At 50.7% G+C, this 23,909-nt stretch overlaps 1 protein-coding gene across 8 annotated transcripts in view; it reads right to left on the bottom strand.

Annotated features, from left to right (window-relative positions):
* CAMSAP2 (calmodulin regulated spectrin associated protein family member 2) overlaps positions 1-22,870 on the bottom strand; it is a 96,795-nt gene extending 73,925 nt beyond the window's left edge. For 7 of the 8 annotated variants that reach the window (XR_011247576.1, XR_011247577.1, XM_069544989.1 and 4 more), the window contains exons 1-2: positions 22,112-22,870; positions 803-1,062 (exon numbers count right to left, since the gene is read on the bottom strand). Coding sequence is in view for 6 of the 8 variants with exons in the window: in XM_069544989.1 (XP_069401090.1) it covers positions 803-1,062; positions 22,112-22,250 (399 nt within the window). In the remaining 2 variants the exon portion in view is untranslated. The remainder of the gene's footprint in view (positions 1-802; positions 1,063-22,111) is intronic. The other variant, XM_069544995.1, reaches the window with a different exon arrangement.
* Between the last annotated feature and the right edge of the window lie 1,039 nt (positions 22,871-23,909).

Raw genomic sequence — 23,909 nt, 5'->3', positions numbered from 1 at the left:
TCTTCAGTCTCATGATTTCATATACTCTTCCACACACGCCCCTGTCCTCTCCTCCAAGGAAGACGCCCAGTCTCATACGAGAGCCTGATCTACCCCAACGTGCGAATGAGTCACTGTTCCAGTACCGTTCTCGACACCCAGGATCTTGTAAACGTGAGTTCCAGCGGTACCACAGACTGACGCCGGACACGGGGAACCCAGCACTTGGTGTCCCTGGAGCTGCGGGGAAGAAGGGCACGCCTGCTCGGCCCAGGCCAGCACCCAGCCCTGCCCTGCGTGTTCTCCACGAGAATGCGTTCGCGGTTGTTAAATAAACTCAAATACCGAGCACACAGAAATCGACCAAGAGGTCATTCACGCAGATAAACGAACACTCACAACTCCCATCTCTTCCCTAAGAAGACAAGGACCCCTTACATCTCTTAAAGTCTCTGGGATGGAGAAAAGTAAGCTTTTAAACTGGAAAAAAAAAAAAAAATCACTTTAGTTGGAAATTATGTGATTGTTTCTCCCAAGTATTAGAATGGCACCAAACATTCCAAAATAGTTCATTAAACTCTTCCTTAATTGGATCTCTCTGCTATACACCTGAAATACAACACTGTAAATCAATCATACTTCAATTCTTAAAAAACACAAATCTTCAATTTGAAAATGAGGTTTATGAGGAAAAAGACAATTTCTAAACTCCAGGCAGAGACGACAGTGCAACTGTAAAGCCTAGGCCCCTCTGCTGGGTAACACGCTTCACGCGCAGACGCACACACGCCACATGCCGTCGGCACGGCCGCGGGAGACGCACCATCTGGATGGGCTTCTTGTGTAGGTCTCGCTCCGTCACCAGCTTCTCTTGGTCGGTGACATAGAGGCCCTTCTGAGCTAAGGCCTGGATGACGGCGTCATGGCCCAACAGGGGCTTCGCAGCATCGCTCCTGAGGATGAGGCTCCCGGCGCGGCAATACAGCTCGGCGGAGAGCAGCAGGCCGACCACGGGCGGCTTGATGTGCTCCTGGTCATACTGGTCCGTGTAGAACGGCTCTCGGAGCTCCTCTGGCACATTCTCTACAAAGATTAAGGGGGAAATGTTCATACAAGATTTGTATAAAAGAAACAGTTTATTTAATAGCATCACTTATATCGTAAAAGATTTCTTTTAGAAACAACAATAACCCTTTAACGAACAGATGATTTATTTGACCACTGCAGACAGTCTGGAATGAGAAAGAGAGAGAACTTTCCTTTACAGGAGATAATGTCCGAGTACATCACAAAAGCCACCGTGAATAATCGAGGAGAAACACCTCCTGAGCCCAGCAGCTTGGGGGAAAGCGCTCCCACATGAGCACTCAGACACGCAGGACGAGGGCAAGATTCCCAAAAGCCCGTGTCTGAATCCTCTCCCATCCAAGCGGCCAACCAGGAAAGGCGGCTGACAGTCACTCCAGGGACCCCAGGCCTCGACAGCTGAGAGTGTAACATCGTCTGCCCATCACCCACCGTCCCCTTGCCTCCCCACGCTGGCCTCTCCTGCCCTGCTTGGCCTGTTGAGGGCCAGTTAGAGCTGAGGTTCAAGGAGAACCACCCTCAAACATCCCGAACGCCAGAAAACCCTGTTACTGCACCACCCCCGACCACCTCCGTCCGACCCCACTGAAGCCCTCCTGGGTGCCTGACCGATCTGCCCCAGGGAGACAGACGGGCAGCTGAGCAACGGGACCAGCCTCTGGGCATCTCTCTGGAGGCCAGGGCACTCCCTGGGAAGAAGGCCCAGAGAGAACAAGCGTCAGCGCCCCCCACCCCCACCCCGGAAAGGCGGGCATCTGAGCAGCAGGCTCAGGTGGAGCTTCAGTCACAGGACCCAGGCAGCCGCCAGCCAGGCCTCGTCCGCCTTCTCTGGAGAGTCAGGGTTCACGGCCACTCACTGCCAACTTCAGGAGCTTCGTGAAGAGGCAGCTTCACTGTAAGCTCAGGAATGTCACGGCATGAACAGAAGTCCAAAGAGCATATTCACCAGCAATGATATACTCTAGCAATTCTACCTTAAAGCCTTGGCAAAGTCCAATCATTTAGAAAAATATCTTCATCAAGTAACAGTATTATAATTATTGCATGTTCATTTTACATACCAGTACGGGTTCTGGGGAATTCAAGGATTTAGAAATAATCCCTACGCCCAAGGACCTAATAATCTACAAATGGTCTAGGCAGATCAAGTTTGTCAATTCAGAAACTGGAGACAACGGTTTAAGCAACAAACGACCCAGCACAAAATGAGAGAGACCAAGTGTATGCTTCAAGTTCAAAGCAGTAGGCACCACGGCAGGCTGACCCAACTGCATCCAGAAAAACAGGAGGGGAAGAGCAAGCAGAAACTGCAGTCAGAGAGGGTAAAGAGGGTCTCTAAACAGGAGGGGGAAGAGGAAGACAGAAGACCCAACAACTCAGGCAGAGAAAGGGTTCCCGTAGGAGGACAGAAATGGTATGGACCCAACAGAAGCAGAAGATATTAAGAAGAGGTGGCAAGAATACATAGAAGAAAAGATCTTCACAACCCACATAATCCTGATGGTATGATCACTCACCTATAGCTAGACTTCCTGGAATGTGAAGTCAAGTAGGTCTTAGGAAGCATCACTACGAACAAAGCTAGTGGAGGTGATGGAATTCCAGTTGAGCTATTTCAAATGCTGAAAGATGATGCTGTGAAAGTGCTGCACTCAATATGCTAACAAATGTGGAAAACTCAGAAGTGGCCACGGGACTGGAAAAGGTCAGTTTTCACTCCAATCCCAAAGAAAGGCAATGCCAAAGAATGCTCAAACTACCACACAATTGCACTCATCTCACATGCTAGTAAAGTAATGCTCAAAATTCTCCAAGCCAGGCTTCAACAGTATATGAACCGTGAACTTCCAGATGTTCAAGCTGGTTTTAGAAAAGGCAGAGGAACCAGAAATCAAATCGCCAAAAACCGCTGGATCATCGAAAAAGCAAGAGAGTTCCAGAAAAACATCTATTTCTGCTTTAATGACTATTGCAAAGCCTCTGACTGTGTGGATCATAAAAAACTGTGGAAAATTCTTCAAGAGATGGGAATACCAGACCACCTGACCTGCCTCTTGAGAAACCTGTATGCAGGTCAGGAAGCAACAGTTAGAACTGGACATGGGACAACAGACTGGTTCCAAATAGGAAAAGGAGTACATCAAGGCTGTATATTGTCACCCTGTTTATTTAACTTATATTCAGAGTACGTCATGAGAAACGCTGGGCTGGAAGAAGCACAAGCTGGAATCAAGATTGCTGGGAGAAATATCAATAACCTCAGATATGCAGATGACACCACCCTTATGGCAGAAAGAGCCTAAAGAGCCTCTTGATGAAAGTGAAAGAAGAGTGAAAAAGTTGGCTTAAAGCTCAACATTCAGAAAACGAAGATCATGGCATCCGGTCCCATCACTTCATGTGAAATAGATGGGGAAACAGTGGAAACAGTGTCAGACTTTATTTTGGGGGGCTCCAAAATCACTGCAGATGGTGATTGCAGCCATGAAATCAAAAGACACTTACTCCTTGGAAGAAAAGTTATGACCAACCTAGATGCTGCTGCTGCTAAATCACTTCAGTCGTGTCCAACGCTGTGCGACCCCATAGACGGCAGCCCACCAGGCTCCCCTGCCCCTGGGATTCTCCAGGCAAGAACACTGGAGTGGGTTGCCATTTCCTTCTCCAATGCATATTAAAAAGCAGAGACATTACTTTGCCAACAAAGGTCCATCTAGTCAAAGCTACAGTTTTTCCAGTAGTCATGTATAGATGTGAGAGCTGGACTATAGAGAAAGCTGAGTGCCAAAGAACTGATGCTTTTCAACTGTGGTGTTGGAGAAGACTCTTGAGACTTGGACTTCTTGAGACTTCTTGGACTTGCAGTCCCTTGGACTGCAAGGAGATCCAACCAGTCCATCCTAAAGGATATCAGCCTTGAATATTCACTGGAAGGACTGATGCTGAAGCTGAAACTCCAATACTTTGGCCACCTGATGCGAAGAGCTGACTCACTGGAAAAGACGGTGATGCTGGGAAAAACTGAAGGCGGGAGGAGAAGGGGATGACAGAGGATGAGATGGTTGGATGGCATCACCGACTAGATGGACATGAGCCTGAGTGAACTCCGGGAGTTGGTGATGGACAGGGAGGCCTGGCATGCTGCAGTCTATGGGGTTGCAAAGAGTTAGCCACGACTGAGTGACTGATCTGAACTGAAGGATCTGCCGACAGTTTTATAGGAGGAAAGTGACCCATTATGACTGATGCCTGGGGACAGTTAATCTAGTATTCAGTACTGACGGTGAGGCTGCAGAGACCAGGAAATGACACGGGAAGGAGGCAGGGCAGCGATGCCAACAGGAAGGGAAGGACAGGGACAACCCTGAGGGCCCAGGCACAAAGCAGCGAGAAGGGGCCAGACGGTGCCCAGAGGTGATCAAGGCAAGAGGCACGCCACCAACAGAGGGAGGGAGACCAAGGAAGCATCTGCTGCAGAAGCAGGACTGTGACTTTAGCTCCAGACACGCTGAGCCTGGAACAGCAGCAGAAACCCCCAAGCGGAGATGTGCGGAAGGCAACTGGGGATGCTGGACCGTGGAAAGAGGTCAGGAGTAGCTGGACCAATTTGGGATTTTGGAGACATCTAAAAATATCCTCATTTAATAATTGAAAATTCTTCCCTTCCTTCAGAGCCGCATTAACCAGCTGTGAGCCAGCCTTAAACCTGACAGACTCCGCAGGGTGACGGCAAGCTTTGTCATAAACCACAGAATGCAGGGTCAGTGTCCATTTAGATGCCTGCATCCCAGGAACCAAACGGAAGCTACCAGTAGAACAAATTTAAAAGTGAAATCATTTGATTTTAAGATGATTATAAAATGTATACATATAGACTTTTTTCCTGCAACAATGAAAAGTGAACATCACAGGTGACTTGGTACCCAAACGCCAGTTGTACAAACTGACTGTTTGTCATCAGCCTACAAACCTTCCACCACACTGTACATCCAATCACATCTACACACTGCGTTCACATCCTTCTCCACCCATGAGCTTTATCACAACTTGGTAAAACTGTCAAACCAGACAATATACACATAAATATTAGGACTGCGTTAATAACAACAGAATGGGAACGATTAGAGATCTCTTCAAGAAAATTAGGGATACCAAGGGAACATTTCATACAAAGATGGGCTCGATAAAGGACAGAAATGGTAGGGACCTAACAGAAGCAGAAGATATTAAGAAGAGGTGGCAAGAATACACAGAAGAACTGTACAAAAAAGATCTTCATGACCCGGATAATCATGATGGTGTGATCACTCATCTAGAGCCAGACATCCTGGAAAGTGAAGTCAAGTGGGCCTTAGAAAGCATCACTATGAACAAAGCTAGTAGAGGTGACGGAATTCCAGTTGAGCTGTTTCAAATCCTGAAAGATGATGCTGTGAAAGTGCTGCATTCAACATGCCAGCACATTTGGAAAACTCAGCAGTGGCCACAGGACTGGAAAAGGCCAGTTTTCATTCCAATCCCAAAGAAACGCAATGCCAAAGAAAGCTCAAACTACTGCACAATTGCACTCATCTCAGATGCTAGTAAAGTAATGCTCAAAATTCTCTAAGCCAGGCTTCAGGAATACATGAACTGTGCACTTCCAGATGTTCAAGCTGGATTTAGAAAAGGCAGAGGAACCAGAGATCCAATTGCCAACATCCACGGGATCATGGAAAAAGCAAGAGAGTTCCAGAAAAACATCTATTTCTGCTTTATTGACTAAGCCTTTGAAGGTGTGGATCAGAATAAACTGTGGAAAATTCTGAAAGAGATGGGAATACCAGACCACCTGACCTGCCTCTTGAGAAACCTGTATGCAGGTCAGGAAGCAAAAGTTAGAACTGGACATGGAACAACAGACTGGTTCCAAATAGGAAAAGGAGTACATCAAGGCTGTATATCGTCACCCTGCTTATTTAACTTCTATGCAGAGTACATCATGAGAAACGCTGGGCTGGAAGAAACACAAGCTGGAATCAAGATTGCCGGGAGAAATATCAATAACCTTAAATAGGCAGATGACACCACCCTTATGGCAGAAAGTGAAGAGGAGCTAAAAAGCCTCTTGATGAACATGAAGGAGGAGAGTGAAAAAGTTGGCTTAAAGCTCAACATTCAGAAAAAAAGATCATGGCATCCGGTCCCATCACTTCATGGCAAATAGATGGGAAACAGTGGAAACAGTGTCAGACTTTATTGTTTTGGGCTCCAAAATCACTGCAGATGGTTGACTGCAGCCATGAAATTAAAAGACGCTTAGCCCTTGGAAGGAAAGCTATGACCAACCTAGATAGTATATTCAAAAGCAGAGACATTACTTTGCCAACAAAGGTCCATCTAGTCAAGGCTATGTTTTTTCCTGTGGTCATATATGGATGTGAGAGTTGGACTGTGAAGAAAGCTGAGCGCCGAAGAATTGATGCTTTTGAAGTGTGGTGTTGGAGAAGACTCTTGAGAGTCCCTTGGACTGCAAGGAGATCCAACCAGTCCATCCTAAAGGAGATCAGCCCTGGGTGTTCATTGGAAGGACTGATGCTAAAGCTGAAACTCCAGTACGTTGGCCACCTCATGTGAAGAGTTGACTCACTGGAAAAGACCCTGATGCTGGGAGGGAATGGGGGCAGGAGGAGAAGGGGACAACAGAGGATGAGATGGCTGGATGGCATCACTGACTCGATGGACGTGAGTCTGAGTGAACTCTGGGAGTTGGTGATGGACAGGGCGGCCTGGCGTGCTGCGATTCATGGGGTTGCAAAGAGTCGGACACGACTGAGCGACTGAACTGAACTGAACTGAACTGATGTTCACTAAGGGCTTTTCTGTGCAAGCAGTGTGCACGAATATTCTCTTGTCCCTGTTCTACATATAAGGAACTCAAGACAGGTATTGTGCCAAAGGTACACAGCTGATAAATACAGAGTCTTAACTCTAAACCATGTAGCTAAACAGATTCAAAAATAACAATGGTCTGCCAGGATCACAAAACTGGAAGGTGGAAGAGGACAGCTTAGGGGCTATTTTCATTGTGCTGTGATGTACCCACAAGTCTAAGTTATGAAAGTGTAAGTTTCAAAAAATTTCAATGCAAGGAAAAGGGAAAGGAGCCATAGCAAGTCTCAGAATGTTTTAAGAATACGACAAAAACAGATCATTCCATCCTTAAAGAATGCAAAACTGCGTACTGAGTATCGTAAAGCAGGTCCCTTTTAGGAACAAGACTTCAAGAACTGCACATGCTGAAGCGACAATGTCAAGAATGTCTATCATTTTGCAAACAGCACAAAACTGCCGCTCTTCAAAACCACAGTCTGGAGCTGCATCACTTTTTAAATCAAATGAACTGAAACTGCATATTAGAAAATAAATAGGCAAAATCAAAGGTAAGAAGTTCCACCCTCCCCCTCATCTCCAGAGTACAAGAAGATAAGACATTAACACTTGAGAAAACTGAAACTCCACTCCCAGAATTGCAACGGAGAAGAGACAAGTTTTTCTCGTGTACCAGGACTGAAGCGAGAACCTACCACGCTCATGTTACTATAAATAAACCCTGGCTAGAGCAAAGCTTTGAAACTCACAACCACCTGAGAGGCTCAGGCACGGGCCGAGCGCACAGCAACAGCCTTGCTCAGGGGCCTTCCCCACAGAGCAGAGTCAGCACTGGTATACTGTCATTACTGGCAGTAATGGTATGAGGGGAGTGCATTTCAGAAATGTCACTACTCAGCCAGGGGAATGCTGCCTTAATTTCCGAATCTAAAAACTGTGTCTAAGACAATTACTAAGACAGAATCTGTGAGTATCAAAAACTCCAAGTGAAAGTAAACCCTAGAGCTTGAACTCTACATCAACCAAAAGACACAAAATGATCAGTAACCTTAAAGAAAAAAGATCCTAGTACCAGTAATCAAAGATTAAGTTACAAAGAGTCTGCCTGTCAAAATGACGGACAGTTCCTAAACCCACTGTTGACAAGGAGGGACTCACCCAGGCCCAGGCCTCTTATTCCCACGACTCACAGCGCAGCAGCTCCGTGCCCGGTGCACGCAACGGGCATCTGATGGTTGGAAACGTTACTGTGTAAAATTTTAGTCATTGGCCTTGTTCTAAAGATATGCACAGATTTCAAATTTCCCCTCAAGTCCCAGATTCTGCACTAGCAACCCCAATCTACTCCTCCTCTCTGCTTTGAAAGCCCTGCGAATTCCCCCTGGGCCACCTGACTTCTGCAGCAGCATTCCCTCTCAAAACCTGAGTGGTTTTCAGTTAGCCTAATTCACCAGCAGCGGGAAGCTGCATGGCAGAGTGCTGCCATGCTGGAGCTCTGGAGCCCTGTCTTACTTGATGGGGGTCCCTGAGTGCAGTCATCCTCTCCCCGAGTTCAGGCCGTCCCTCGCTGCCCACGTGTGTCAGGCGTCTGCCTCCCCGGCTCTGGACCTCACCCTCTGCCCCTCCGGGCCGGCCAGTGCGCCACCGACACTGGGTCTCCGGGCTCCACAAGGCCCAGTCAGCCCTCACCCTCCCACGGGAGCTGTGAGCCATCATCCCCAGAGCCCTCTTCCCATCGGTCATCCTGTTCCCATGACTGCTGTCCCATGGTATCCGGGTCTGCTATTCCCTCCTCACCACAGCCTCCAGGAGAGCGGGCCCTTTCCCATCCTCGGCATCAGCACCCAGAAGGGCGCCCGGAGCACAGCACGGGCAGGGGCTCCCCGTCCCTCCACGCTGCACCCCAGGGGTTAAGTCCCCACCCCACCCCTCCCGCTGCCCTGAGAGACACAAGGGCCTCTTCCGAGCTGCAGATCCTCACCAGCCTCCAGGACGCTGGGGAACCTCAACCCCAAGCCCAGAGCCAGGTTCCTGGGTGGCAGGGGCAGTAACGCACAGGGTGAGGGGAAGGTGAGGGCGAGTTCCGTGGAGCCGGCCTCCGATAGGAAGAGTCTGCGTGAGCACACGGCAACTGCCACGCGCCTCTGACGGCGACAGAGCACCTGAGCCGCAGGTCACGTCTGCTGAGCCCCAGCAGCTGCCAGAGCGCACCTCCATTCTGGTCTCCAAGACCCTCCCACGAAAGCAACCAGGACTCCTCAAGAAGTGGCTGCTTTCTCCCGAGCTGGACCAGCAAAGCACACGCTCAGCTAAGAACCCGTGCATGCGCGTGCCAGGAAGTGTCAGAGCCAACAGGGGGCCGTGTCAGCTCGCAGGACTCCACTGGAAGGAGACTCCAATCAGCCAAACCTAAGACAATCTGAACATCAAATAAATAATGACATCAAGCGATTATAACCCGCTTGAATGAATGAGAATGTCCATCCTGATGTAATCAAATAAATAAGTGTGTGAAAGAAAAAGAAGGGAAAACTCTTCCTTGTAGCAGAATACCAACTAAAACTGGGATACAGTAAACGGGGTAATAACTGACTCAAGCAAGAGTCATTGTGGGTGCCAAGCCAGTGGGCCGAAGTTTGATGAACAGGATGTTTCACGTTATCTCCCCGCAAATTGCTTCTTAATTAAAAATGGAAAATAATAATCTCACAGTGGAGAAAAGTAGCAGATACCACCTGAAGCAAGAGGCCAAAATCTGGAGTTGCCTGGTGGCACAGTGGGTAAGAACCCACTTGCTGATGCAGGGGACACGGGTCGACCCCTGGTCCGGGAAGATTCCACACGCTGAGGAGGAACCACTAAGCCCTGCACAGCTCCTGACGCCTGCACGCTCCAGGGCCCTCGAGACACAACCACTGAGCCCGCGCACCACAGCTACTGAGGCTCGTGCAGCGAGAGCCCGGGCTCCACGAGGGAAGCACCGTGACTAGAGCGCCCACAGGCAGCAACAAAGACCCAGCGCGATCAAAAAGAAATAGTTTTTTTTAAGAGAGAGATTAAAGTCCACCTCAACAACTGAATGCACATCATGTGCCTCTGACACGACCCACTGGAAACACAGCGCCGCTTCGGCGGCCACCCTGCCCGACCTGCGGGACTTGACTCTGTCATGGAGGCACGTTTGACAGACCCACATCGAGGGACCTTCTGTAAAATAAGTGGCCTACAGTTTTTCTAAGATAAAAACACACTTTAATAAAGGAAACAATCAGACACTGCAGGCTCAGACATGCCAGGGGTGCTGAGAGCCGGGACTTCCCACGTCTCCCCCACCGCCAGCCGTCCGATCCTGGGAGGCCAGAGGGTGGGGGACCAGAGGGCGGGGCTGCCCGGTGGTTCCCCTCGGGTGCCTCCTGGGAGTCCTGGGCCAGGCCCCCAGGAAGGCAGGGGGTACCAAGGTGCACCTGCCACCAGAGAGACAGGGAGGAGAGAAGGGGCAGTGGAGGGGGTGCGGGGAGGGAAGGAGGGGAAAGAGAGGAGACGTCAGAGAACAAGAGGGAAGAAAGCCAAAGACGACGGGCTGGCAGCAGGTGCCGGGAGGGGTGCAGGGAAGCGCCTCAGCCCCCGGGCCTCCACTGCTCCTGTCCGGGGCAGGGCTCTGTGCACTGGTTCTTCTTACTGCCTAGGGGCTCCTGCTGGGACCCTGCCAGCAGCCAGACCCTGTCACGGGGGTCAGAGGACCAGGGGGCAGGGGCCGCCCTGCGGGGACCAGCCTCCTCCTGCAAAGAGACAGCACCCAAGGCAGGGACCTGACGCCCACCCCCGCATGCGGCGGGGTGGCAGGCTTCACCATGCCAGCATCATGAAAACAAGGACAGACTGACAAGCTAGCCGGGTTACAGAGCTGACAGAGACAAGCCAGTTAGACACGGTGCATGGTCCCGGGCGGCTCTGGGTAGAGAAGAAAGCAGCAGCAAAGGACACTGAGACAATGGCAAAGATGAACGCAGGATCAGATGTAACGTCAAGCTAAATTTCCCGATTCTTAAAATTTTCAGATTATCTGAGACTTACTGTTCATCTTAGGAGACAGCCTGAAGCATTTAGGGGTGGAGGGTACAGTGTCTCTAATTCATCCTCAAACAGTTCAGAAAATATTATATATTTGTACACACACACACACACGTGTGCTTGTGTCAGGGAAAGGGGAAGCATCACATATACACACACACACACATGTGCTTGTGTCAGGGAAAGGGGGAGAATCACAGAACAAACGGGGCAGAACGCCCACCACTGACAGCTCCGGGTGGCGGGTGCTGGGGAGCTCCTGCTATTTCCAGACATTTGAAATTACACTGAGAAAAGTCATGTGACCCCCAAGCGCCCCACATCAGTCTTCTCCCCGTGTTCCTCACATCCCAGACCCACAGCACCTTCCAAGCGCACAAGCCTGGGGCCTGGGTGTCATCACTGGCACCTCCCTGTCCCTCAGGCCCCAGATCAGACCCGTCACCACGCCCAGCAAGGCCCTCCCTTCCCACAGTCCCAACACACAGCTCCAGTCCCGCTCCCAGGACTCTCCGCCTGAACTACGCCGGTTGGGAAGGTCAGCCTTTCGCACTCGGTGTCAGTTCTCTCCCACATCTGTCTCTGCAGTGTCACTCTCGCCCTGCTCCAGGCCACTCTCTTCTGTAGTCAGGGTCTGCTTCTTTCCCGTGGGCAGACCTGACCAGGTGACACAGCACACCAAGCCTCAGGGCTTTCGACGATGTCCAACTTCTGCAAGGATCCAGCGCCTTCCTCTGACCCCCAGGAAAGTGGCCCAGGCTGCCTGCATCCCTGGATCGCGCAGGGCCCCTGCTGGCCACGCAGCCTCGGGACCACGCTCCTGTCCCCTGCACAGCCTCTGACAACCCGGTCGCCACGGCTCAAAGTGTTCTTTCTCCCTACTCTTCACTCCCTTCCAGATTCTCAGGGGCCACTGACCCATCACTTTGGCCCAATTTCTCCTCAGTAAACGGCAAGAACCGAGCAGTTACCCTGCCTCTCCTCTACCTTAGAAGATGCACTTTTACTTTAAAGACTACGCAGTTCTACTAAAAAAAAAATGCATACGTTTGTTAAGATTGATGCGAAAACTTTAAAGATATTTGAAGTATAGGTAACTACTAGGAAATGAAAAGTCTGTTAGCCACAGACAGAACTCAAGGAATGTCCCGCGTAAAGGTGAGTGGCGAGCAGTGTACGCACACAGAAAGGCAATGTTGTTGTTCACTCGCTCCGTCGTGTCCAGTGCTTTCCGACCCTGCGGACTGCAGCACACTAGGCCTCCCCGTCCTTCGCTACCTCCCCGAGTCTGATCAAATTCATGCCCGTCGAGTCACTGATGCCATCCAGCCATCGCATCCCTCTGCCGCCCTCTTCTGCCTTCCCTTTTCCCAGCATGAGGGTCTTTTCCAATGAGTCAGCTCTTCGCATCAGGTGGCCAAAGCATTGCACTTAAGCTTTAGCATCAGTCCTTCCAATGACTATTCAGGACTGATTTCCTTTAGGATTGACTGGTTTGATCTCCTTGCTGTTGAAGGGACTCTCAAGAGTCTTCTCCAACACCACAGTTCAAAAGCATCAATTGTTCAGTGCTCAGCCTTCTTTATGGTCCAACTCTCACATCCGTACACGACCACTGGAAAAACTATAGCTTTGAAGTACACAGATCTTCGTCAGCAAAGTGACGTCTCTGCTTCTTAATATGCTGTCTAGGTCTGTCATAGCTTCCCTTCCAAGGAGCAAGCGTCTTTTCTGATTTCACGGCTGCAGTTGCCATCCAGTGATCCTGAAAGAAAGTGAAGTCTGCCGCTGCTCCCACTTCCTCCTCTGCTATTTGCCATGAAGAGATGGGACCATACGCCACGATCCTAGGTTTTTAAATGTTGAGTTGTAAGCCAGCTTTCTCACTTTCCTCTTTCACCTTCATCAAGAGGGTCTCTCGTTCCTCTTCGCTTTTCGCCATTAAGATGGTATCATCTGATTATCTGACGTTTTTGATATTTCTCCCAGCAATCCTGACTTCAGCTCGTGATTCATCCAGCATGATATTTCGCATGATGTACTCTGCATCTAAGTTAAATAAGCAGGGTGACAGTATACAGCCTTGACGTACTCCTCTCCCAACTTGGAACCAGTCAGTTGTTCCATGTCTGGTTCTGTTGCTTCTTGATCCACATACAGGCTTCTCAGGAGGCAGGTAAGGTGGTGTGGTATTCCCAACTCTTTAAGAATTTTCAATGAAGCAGATGTTTTTCTGGAACTCCCTTGCTTTCTCCATGATCCAACGGATGTTGCCAATTCGATTTCTGGTGCCTCTGTCTGTTCTAAACCCAGCTTGTACATTTCGAAGTTCTTGGCTCAGGTACTGCTGAAGCCTAGCTTGAAGGATTTTGCGTGTGCCAGCATGTGAAATGAGTGCAACGGCGCCGTCCTATGAGCATTCTTCGGCAGCGCCCTTCTTTGGGACTAAAATGAAAACTGGCCTTCTCCAGTCCTGTGGCCACGGATGAGTTTTCCAAGTTTGCTGACATACTCAGTGCAGTACTTTAACAGCACCATCTTTTAGGATTTTAAATAGCTCAGCTGGAACTCCATAAATATTCACGATAATTAAATGTGCAAACAACAGGCAATGCACGCTACACACGCACGAACGCCTCACAGTCTGGATGCCTAAGCGAGCCGCCGTGGGTGATGCCCACTCTGGCCCAGGCATCCTCTGCCCCAGAAGCCTGAGGCCCACGCCGATGCAGCAGGCTTCCCGACACGCCTGGCGCGCGGGGAAGCTGCGGCAGGCGTGCTGTCCCTTGCCTCCCTGATGGAGCGAGCGTGTGGCCTGCGTCACTGTGGGCCTCTGTGTTCCAACCTCGGCTCTGACTGGTGTGACCACACCATCCCTAGGTGAGGCTGCTACAGCAGAAAGCGATGGGCAAAGCTCAGGACGGAGGGCAGGGGGCCCACTCTGCCCTGCACGTGTCAACCCGCCCCACCTCGCCCCTCGCTTCCCACCGTAAACTGATGTAACAAACCGTGCGATATAAGCACTCTGATCTGGTTTGTGAGCTTTTCTGCTCCATGACCTTTGGGGTGGGTGCCTGGCAGTGCACCTGGAGGCTAGGGTTCATCGAGGACATTTCCCCCCAGGGTACCCAGACACTTAATTCAGGGAAGAATATTCCAAGTAACAAATGAAGAAGTCATGACAGAAAGAGAAATAACGAGACATTAAGTGCCTCCTGGTGGAAGTACAAAAACCTATGAAGTATGCAAAAAAAAAAAAACAAAAAACCATGAATCCGTTTAATTTAGCTGTCAGTATATAAGAAATACAAGGGGCCAAAAAAAAAAAAAAAGGGAAGAGAGAGATGTGTGCGTGTCAGTCGCTCAGTTGTATCTGACTCTCGAGACCCCATGGACTGTAGACCACCAGGCTCCTCTGTCCAAGGGATTCTCCAGGCAAGAGCACTGGAGAGGGTTGCCATTGCCTTCTCCAGAGAGAGAGATAACAAATGGCAAAGACGGCCCTGATCCAACACTGACTGGGACAAATGAACTGGGAGACAAAGGAGGCGAAAGCATGAGCGGTGACGAGGAGTGCGAGACGATGGCGAGGCTGCAGTCGCGTGTGAGCAGGGAGCCCCTCCACAGCAGACGACACACGCACCCAGTGCGCACGGCCGCACCGCTCACGACGGCCGAGACACAGACGCAGCCCAGGTGTCCATCAACAGAGGAACCGATCAAGAAGACGTGGCACGTATGCCCCAGGGACGCTCCTCACCACGGGAGGCATGGAGCTGTGTCCTTGCAGAGACATGGGTGGACCTAGAGGCCATCACACAGAGAGAAATACCCCAGGGACACTACTCACCACAGGAGGCATGGAGCTGCGTCCTTGCAGAGACATGGGTGGACCTAGAGGCCATCACACAGAGAGAAGTGTCAGAAAGAGCAAACGCCGCACCGTGACGCACGTATACGGGATCTAGAAGAACGGTGCAGGTGAGCCTAGCTGCAAAGAGAAACAGACACAGGCAGAGAGACACGCAGGACACGGGGGGCGTGAGCTGGGGGGCTGGGGTGGACACCCACTCTGGGCGCCATGCATGAAGCAGGCAGCGCTGAGGCCTGCTGTGAGCACAGGAGCTCTGCCAGGCGCTCCGCGCATAGCAGGAGCTAAGGCAACACTGCCAAGCAACTAAACGTCAGTAAAAAAAGAAAGGGAGCCCCGACTTTTGGAGACACTCGTACATTTATTGATGAAATGACTGGATGGCAGGGATTTGCTTCAAATAACGGGCAAGGGGACAGATAAATCAAGGTTGGCCATGAGCTGTTGACTGAGGAGGTTGGGTAAAGAGTACATGGAAGTTTACTGTTGATATATATATCTGAGATCTCCTATCATTGAGCAGCTTTGTCTATTTAAAGAGAAAGAAGGGTGTAAGAGAAGAGCAGAGCACTTTCTGTGATGCTGGCAAGAGCCCTGGCCTGTGTGGGACATGAGAGGACCCTGGAGTAGGGGCCATTCCTGAGTTAAAAAAAAAAAAAATCACTCTTTAACACTCCCCACAATATCATCTTTCCTTCTCTGTGTCTAGGCGACTTCCCACTAAATCCGCCTTCTGCACCTTTGGACTCGTGAATCTATGCCTGTCTCACCTCTTCAAATAATATGAGGTGTCACAAGTAAAATTTCAAGGACTTACAGTCAAGCCCTCTAAAACCAATTTTTAAAAAAGGCGGGGGGAGGGGGAGGCAAATAGCTTAAAAAAAAAAAGGATAGTTCTGCTGTTTCAGAATCTGTTACAATACAAAATTCTACAAACTGCACCAATCAGAGAAAAATTTACGAGTCAGCAATCTCGTAATTTGAATGTCATTAAAAAAAAAAGGGAGAGAGAATGGAAAACAAGAAGCTGAAAGAGAATCTTGAAAGAAGCAGTAAAATGCCAGCAGAAAAAAATGAAACCATCTACTTTGAAACTTTCCTTTGCTGAGGACAAATGTCATTTCAGATATATTTTACTTCAAGAGCCTAAAGTACTTAAAAATTAGCTCACACTCCCCATTTCAGAGCTAGAAAGTAGTTTGAAGGAACGAGCTGGGAGTGAGTGCTGCTGAACTCCTATGACGCACCAGCTGCTTCCCACAACAAGGATCCAGACAGCCGTGCTGCAGTGGGGGGCCCTGCCTCACAGTTGCAAATGAAGAAATATAGTATCTACTTAGTAGGGTCGTTCTCAGAATTAAAAAAAAATGCATATAAAATGCTCAAAACTATATCTGACACAAAGTATGTGTTCAATAAATTATAGTGGCTTTCTAAAAGAAATCTAAGGTGCCTAGGATAATTTACTTACCTACTAAATAAACACCACATTCCTTAGCGTGGCCCCTCAAGCAAGCCCAGCTCACCTTTCAAGCTAGATCTCCTGCACTCAGCACAGAGGCCTCCTGCAAGCTCAGGTCTCCGCTGCTGCGCTGACACACCCAGCTTCGGGCTCCCTACCTGCACACGCACCATGGGCTCCACCTGCCGCGCCTACTCTCCACTCGGCCCGCCTCCCTCCCCGCCCCCACCATCTCCACTGCCCCGGCTTTCTTCACAGACTTCTGAGAAAGCCAGCGCCCTCCACGGCGTCCCCAGCGCCTCCCCTTCCCCAGGGCCCTGGCCAGCTCCGCAGCTCCAGGGCTTCGCCTGAACTCTGCGATGGCCACACACTGACCGCACCTCTGCGTGGCAGCACAAGCTCTCAGCAGACAGGCCCGGCTCACACACCTGCAGCCTCTGGCCCAGCTAAGAAGACCACCCACTGGAAACGTTCCCCTTCCAGGGCCTCAGTGTTTTTACACCTTCTTAATTCTCCTCCTAACTCGGATTGCTCAAATTCTGACTTCTCTTCTTCAGCCTCCTTCCGAAACAATTCTCAGTGTTCGCTACCCTAGATTCTGTCTCAAATCCTCTCTCCCTCTATGTCTCATCTCCTTCCCAGTTCAATGACACTTCACACACAGAAGATTCCCAAACTGCTATTCTGTAGCCTCGCCTGGTCAGCCCTCCTCCATACCCACATTCACAGCTGCCTACCTTATTGGATTCCTCAGATGACACGTTTGGCCAACACATGAAGTTCAAGGTTCCCCAGAACAAAGCTGACTTCCCCTTCCCACTGGCCGCTCCAGTCACCGACAGCAAAGCTCAAGTAACCCGTTCTCCTTACAACTTCAGGTGACCGCGCCCCCCACCCAGGCCTCCCAAATCCAGCCTGTTAGAAACACCAGGGACTAGGTCTCGGCAGTGTTTTTTCTACCTTTGCCTCTTTTCCATTAATCTGACTCCTGGATTAACAGGAACAGTGGGCATACAGGACAGTGGTGAAGAGGGCAGCTGAACACAGACGCAGAACGCACAGCCGTACGCTGGGTGGTGTGGGGCGAGGCTCTGAGCCCCTGGGCCTCATGTCCTCATCAGCGGCCCTGCACAGCTTCCACCTCTCAAGGCTGTTATGAGGACCAAAATGAGAAGGAACACAGAAAGAGGCTGACACACGGGGAGAACTCCATAAACATCACCGGCGTTTCCATGCTGCCACCTCAGCTCCCACGACCTCATGCCCAGACTCCTGCGAGAACTTCCCAAACCGGCCTCTCTGCTCCAGGCTCCCTTCACCACAGTGCTGGCCACTGAGATCACAACTTCACACGTGCATGAGACTCACATCTCATGCAGGATTTTGACAAAATGTATTGAGATATACAAAGAAACATAATAAGGAGTATTTATAGTATCAGATAAAAAAGCATATTAAATAAAAATAGCAGATAAATAGCATATTAAAAAGCAGAGACATTACTTTGCCAACAAAGGTCCATCTAGCCAAAGCTATGACTTTTCCAGTAGTCATGTGTGGATGTGAGATTTGGACCATAAAGAAAGCTGAGCGCAGAACTGATGCGTTTGAACCGTGGTGTTGGAGAAGACTCTTCAGAGTCCCTTGGACTGCAAGGAGATCAAACCAGTCAATCCTAAAGGAAATCAGTTCTGAATATTCATTGGAAGGACTGATGCTGAAGCTGCAATACTTTGGCCACCTGATGCGAAGAAGTGACTCATTAGAAAAGACCCTGATGCTGGGAAAGATTGAAGCCGGGAGGAGAAGGGGACAACAGAGGATGAGATGGTTGGATGGCATCACTGACTCAATGGACATGAGTTTGAGTAAACTCTGGGAGTTGGTGATGGACAGGGAGGCCTGGCGTGCTGCAGTCCATAGGGTCGCAGAGAGCTGGACACGACTGAGCGGCTGGACTGAACTGATAGTAGCAGAGGGGCCCCCAGGTGGCATCAGTGGTGAAGAGCTTGGCCTTCAGCGTAAGAGACGTAAGAGATCCAGGTTCAAGCCCTGGGTCAGGAGAGGGCGTGGCAGCCCATTCCAGCATCCTGCCTGGAGAACCCCACAGACAAAGGAGCCTGGTGGGCTGCAGTCCACGGGGTCACAAAGCGCTGGACACGACTGAAGTCGCTTGGCACACACACACATTAGCAGACGATTTTATGCTCTGCTATGTACACTCTGTAGTTCACACCACATACTGCATGGTGCGAGAGGGAGGAAGACCGTGGATGAGGCTGAAATGATAAAGCGACACCAGGAAGGGGGTCTTAAGTTCTACGTGAAGAACAAACGCTGGCAATTCCCTGGTGGTCCAGCGTTAGGGTAAAGAAGCGGCATTTTCACTGCCATTGCCCAGGTTACACGACCAAGAAAAGAGAACTCCAGATGTGAGAACCTGGCAAACTTAGGGCAAAGTTATGCCGCTGCATAGACGGGCGAAGCTATCAGATACACCAGACCCAGCACAGTTCAACTGTCCCTTCTGCAGTGTGCTTAAGGTAAGCATCTTACCCGCTCACTGAATAAAATTCACCTAAACAAACGTGTTCTTCATTTGATCGAAGCTGTATCTGCCTCCTCCTACAAAATAAACTATTAAGATTTGGGTTATCTGGAACATTTTCAGTGTAAAGAAAAAGAATATGATTCCAAGCTCGAATTAAGTAAATACTCCGTCTGCTCTCTAGGTATTACAATGCCAGTGCTAAGTTCAATAACTTCATACTATGCCCACAATTGATTTCCAACTATCATCTTAAATGAGTTTCCCGATATATAGTTCTAAAATTTAATATGTCAAAAGTTAGAAAGCTTCTCACAGAAAAAGACTAAATCAGCACCTGAGAATCCTACATGCCATCGTTAAAGAAGGGATGTTCATAAGTCATAACTTAAAAGGGAGCTAGTGTTCTGAATGATTCACTGAATACCACTAGGCAATACCTCTGAAATATGCTGTCTGCTAACACCTGTCATAAAACAGTGTCTGCAGCAAATGCAGAAAATTTACACCCAAAGAAATGAAACTTTACCTTTTTTCTACTCATCCCATATAAGTTTATACTTTGAAAGACTGTTGAATAAGAATAAACAAAATGTACATACATAACCTTCATAATAATACACTAATCTCTCCTTACTAAGTGACTTTTGCATTGGAGAAGGAAATGGCAACCCACTCCAGTATTATTGCCTGGAGAATCTCAGGGACAGAGGAGCCTGGTGGGCTTCCGTCTATAGAGGGTTGCACAGAGTCGGACACGACTGATGTGACTTAGCAGCAGCAGCAAGTGACTTTTTTATGGTTTTTTAACCTTGTTTTTCATTCCATTTTGAATCTGACTTTTATCCATGCCAATCGCTGCCAAGACAAATATAAGTGCCAACGTCATTCATCTAAACCATCTGAGAGTAATATCTGCCGTTATTTAAAGAAAACAAATAAGCAAATAAGACTTTTAACATGTACTACACGGACATTTTGCACACCTGGCAGATAAGAGGCTTATTCTGCAGAGTGGCGGAAGGAGGAAAGACTTGCAGGACCCGCCAGATGTTTAATCTTGGGCAAACGGGTCTGAGCTTGTTCCCTCATCTGTGAAATGAGAACACTATCCTTCCAGAGGGATGCTGTGGGACTAGCAGAGCAGTGTGTTTGAAGCATCAGACACAGAAGAGGTGTGCCTGCTCCACCCACACCCAACCCTTTAGAGTCAGACACTCAAGTCAAAGCTCATGTCTGCCCGTATTCAAAGTGTGACCGTGGGGAAGCTGTTTAACCTCTCTGCACTGGGGACCTTGCATTTTTAGATGAGGAGCAGGCTACCTACATCAGAGCTGCTGTGGGCCCTGAGCGTACAACAGAACGCACAGCATCTCACAGGTCTCCCGCACACAACACATTCCACGGGTGCTCTGCTTCTTCCTCTTCTCCTCCAAGCAGGTTCAACGCCTGCTCCTCAAGAGGTCCAGAATCTAGTAAACCTGTCCGACATGCGCCCAGAGAGCAGGCCTTTTTCTGGTCAGGAACCCTCACGAATCCAGGGCAACATAGCCATCTGCACTACAAGATTCTTCTCAGTTTCAGGAGGAAAGAAAATATTTTGCTATCCCCTCTGCTTTCCATTTTGTACACACTGCTTTTCCACAGAGGTGGAAATATAAATTTCTCTTTTTCCATCTTTTCTAAGTACTTAAATAGCTTCCATTTCTCCTCTAAATGGGTATTAGCTTCAGGAAACAACAATACTCTAACACTTGTGTTCCCTCCCAGGTGCTACTCTACACATTCAGTTTCAACAAAATCTCTAAGATCTAAATTATTTCAAAGTAAATTTTTTACTATATTTACTCCTGATGCCAGTTTTAAAACCTTTAACATCTTTCTACTTCAATACAAAGCATGAGAATTCAAATAAAACAAAAGCTGTCATAAACATCAAATCCCAGTAAGGTGAAGTTTCCCTCAAAACTAATTCAAATAATTTTCTAAACGCTGAGATTCATTCGCTAACTAAATACGCAGTCCTGCTAGTCACCTGTGTATGTATTCAGCTGTGTATGTTTGAACAGTTAAGAATGAATTAAACCATTTAACCACATATTTTCATGGTCCTAAAACTGGAAATAAGCCATCCTCTTACCCTCAAAAAAAAAAAAAAAAAAAACCACCACCTGTATTTAACATCTGGAGAAAAGTCTGTAAATACTAAGGAACTTTTCAAAAGATATTTTACGTATCCAAAATTTATTAACTAGGGCACAGAAATCTTACAGAATGAATCAAAGCTATCAGACGACACCGCCTTCATGGAAAACTCTCCGAGTGAAACGCTAAAGCTTTCAGAGCTCCACAACAGGGGCTGCTAAAGCACCAGTCAAGGATTGCACAGGAGGCCCTTTTCCTGTTATTTTGCAAAGACTGAGTTAAGGTGGGAGTGTCTAACTTCCACTGTGCTATACAGTTTGTGTCAACAGCACATGCTCTCAAAAAACTCTTCTATTAAAAAAAAAAAATTTTTTTTAATCCCACAGTAGGGAGTTGTTGTTTCTCTTAATTCATGAAGCCAAAATGTTTGAAAAAAGGAATGTGCCTGAACACGAAATGAAAACAGTACGTGACAGTCAGCAAGCTAAATACTGGGTTTAAATAACTGGTCTAACAGAGCCTGGACCGTGTACGGGAGGACACAGGCTTAAAGAAGGACCACAAAACTAAAAACCTGCACTCGGCCGGGGGCCACCGTACAGCCCACGGAGCCTGACTCGCAGCCATGGTTACAAATGTCAGAATCAATGTCGTCTGTGTGCCAGCCACCTCCTTCCAATAATAACGAAACCAACTCAGATTTCTCGGCGCTGTAATCACAGCTATGACTGCGGGGGAAATGAACGCAGCACAATGAGGAAAACACCACAAATGAAAACCACCCCGTGTAAAAGCGTGACAAAATTGGTCACTGGAGCGGGGGGGGGGGACACAAAAAACAGCAAACATCCACTTCTGCTGTCCAATAAAAAATCTGGCGCATCCCACCTGCCCAAACCAGAGGCTCTTGACCGAAGAGCAAGCCGGCGTTACCCCCCCTTCTCCTCCTCGCATGGCCCATCGCGTCCCCGAGCCAGTGCGCCGAGCCAGGCGAGGAGGGCGGGGGACCAGAGGACGGAAACAAAACCGGGATGCGCGCAGCTGCGGGGGAGGGAGGCACGGGGCGGCCACCGCCTACCTGTCCCGAAGGCCTTGGCCACCAGCCAGGCCAGATTGCAGGCGATTTTGGCCCTGGAGAAGTCGTAGTGGTCGAAGGGCTTGATGGCCGGAACAATGAACGTCCTCCTCCCGTCCCGGGGGTCCGCGGCATCCCCCATCCTCACGCGCTCCGGGCGCCGGCCCACCCTTCACATGGCGCGGCCGGCCGCGGGGCCGGGGGGGTCGGGGTCCCGGCCGGAGTCCCCGGGCCGCTCAGAGCATCGGGCAGGCCCCGCGCGCCCGGCCCGGGGCGAGGCGCCGCCGCGTCCGGCCGCCCCGCGAGCCTCCCGCGAACGCGCGTGCGGGCGCCTCCCCTTTGTCTCGGCGCGGCCGGGCCCGGGCGCGGCGGGGGCGTCCTCAGCGGTCACGTCGCGGGGGCCGTCCAGCCATCGCGCCGCCCTCCGCGCGCGGCCCGCCGAGGGGCGCCCCGCCGGCCGGAGCCCCGCGGCCTCGCCGGGGAGACGCGGTCGGGGGAGTCGGGCGGCCCCCGCCCGGCGCCGACGGAGCCGAGAACGTCCAAGTCCCTGCGGCGCCGGCGCCGGCAGTCGCCCCTCGTCGCACTCGCCCTCCGCCGCCGCGCGGACGCCGTCAGCCCGCCGCTCGGGCCCCGCCCGGCCAGCCCCGGCCCGCGCTCCGCCTGCGGCCGCCCGCGCGCTCGCCGCCTCAGCCGCCGCCGCTGCGGTTTTTTCCGGCTGCCGCACTGGGACCGCGCGGCGGCGCCGTCTGCGCATGCGCCCTCGCGCAGCCCGCCCCGCCCGCCGCCCGGTGGGGTCCCGGCGACCCGCGGAGCATGCGCGGTGGGCGCGGCCGCGCGGCGGGCCTCGCGAGTGCGCGTCCTGGCGTCCGGGCCCGGCGCGCGGCGGCCGCTGGCCCTGCTGCGCGGGGGGAGGAAGCGGGGATGCGGGCCTCGCTGGGGCTTTCGGGCTTTCGCGACATTGTGCTGAGGCACAGAGAGCTGATGTTTATTGAAATACTTGTTCGGGGACGCACACTTTGCGTCCCGTCTCGTCCTCGAGGGGCCCCTGGGGGTGGGTGTCATCGCTGGCGGGCCGCAGAGGTACAGAGCTCAAGCGGGGTGACTGGGCGCTTGACCCGGGGCGAGGACTCGGCTCTCTCCACTTCAGCGGCCTCCCTCGGGGGGCGCAGCCTCGGCGCGTCGGGACCCGGCGTGCCAGTTCCTGCGAGCGCGAGGCTGGCGTCCGCAAACCCTCGTGGCTCCATTTGTCAGAGAAGAACGGGCTCCTGTCAGACGCCTGCCTCCCGGCTCTCTGTGCTCCCTCCGGAGCCTCGGCTCACACACACACGACCCGCCCGTCTCGCAGGAATCACCTCCTGCTGGAAGCCCTCCCGGACGGGGCTGTCAGGCGGGCGCGCCCCTCGTTCCCCCCCACACACACCCAGCACCGTGTTCTTGTCGTCTCGGCAGCGGCTCCTACACGCAGTCTCTTTCCCGCCGGTGACAGCGTCTATCTCCCCCACGCGCGTGGGGCTCAGCCCATAGGAGTTGCTCAAGTGATGTTCATGCTTGTTGGGCTTCTTTAATTCTTCATTTCTCTCAATATCTCCTTTCAGAACGTTGTCTAATTTTTAGTTCAATTCAGTTGCTCAGTCGTGTCCGACTCTTTCCACCCCATGGACTGCCACAGGCCAGGCCTCCTTGTCGATCACCAACTCCCGGAGTTTACTCAAACTCATGGCCCTTGAGTCACTGATGCCATCCAACCATCTCATCCTCTGTCGTCCCCTTCTCCTCCTGCCCTCAATCTGTCCCAGCATCA

Source organism: Ovis canadensis, chromosome 12, assembly GCF_042477335.2.
Source record: "Ovis canadensis isolate MfBH-ARS-UI-01 breed Bighorn chromosome 12, ARS-UI_OviCan_v2, whole genome shotgun sequence".
In the NCBI taxonomy this organism is placed as follows: domain Eukaryota; kingdom Metazoa; phylum Chordata; class Mammalia; order Artiodactyla; family Bovidae; genus Ovis; species Ovis canadensis.
This window is presented reverse-complemented; position numbering and strand designations above follow the sequence as displayed.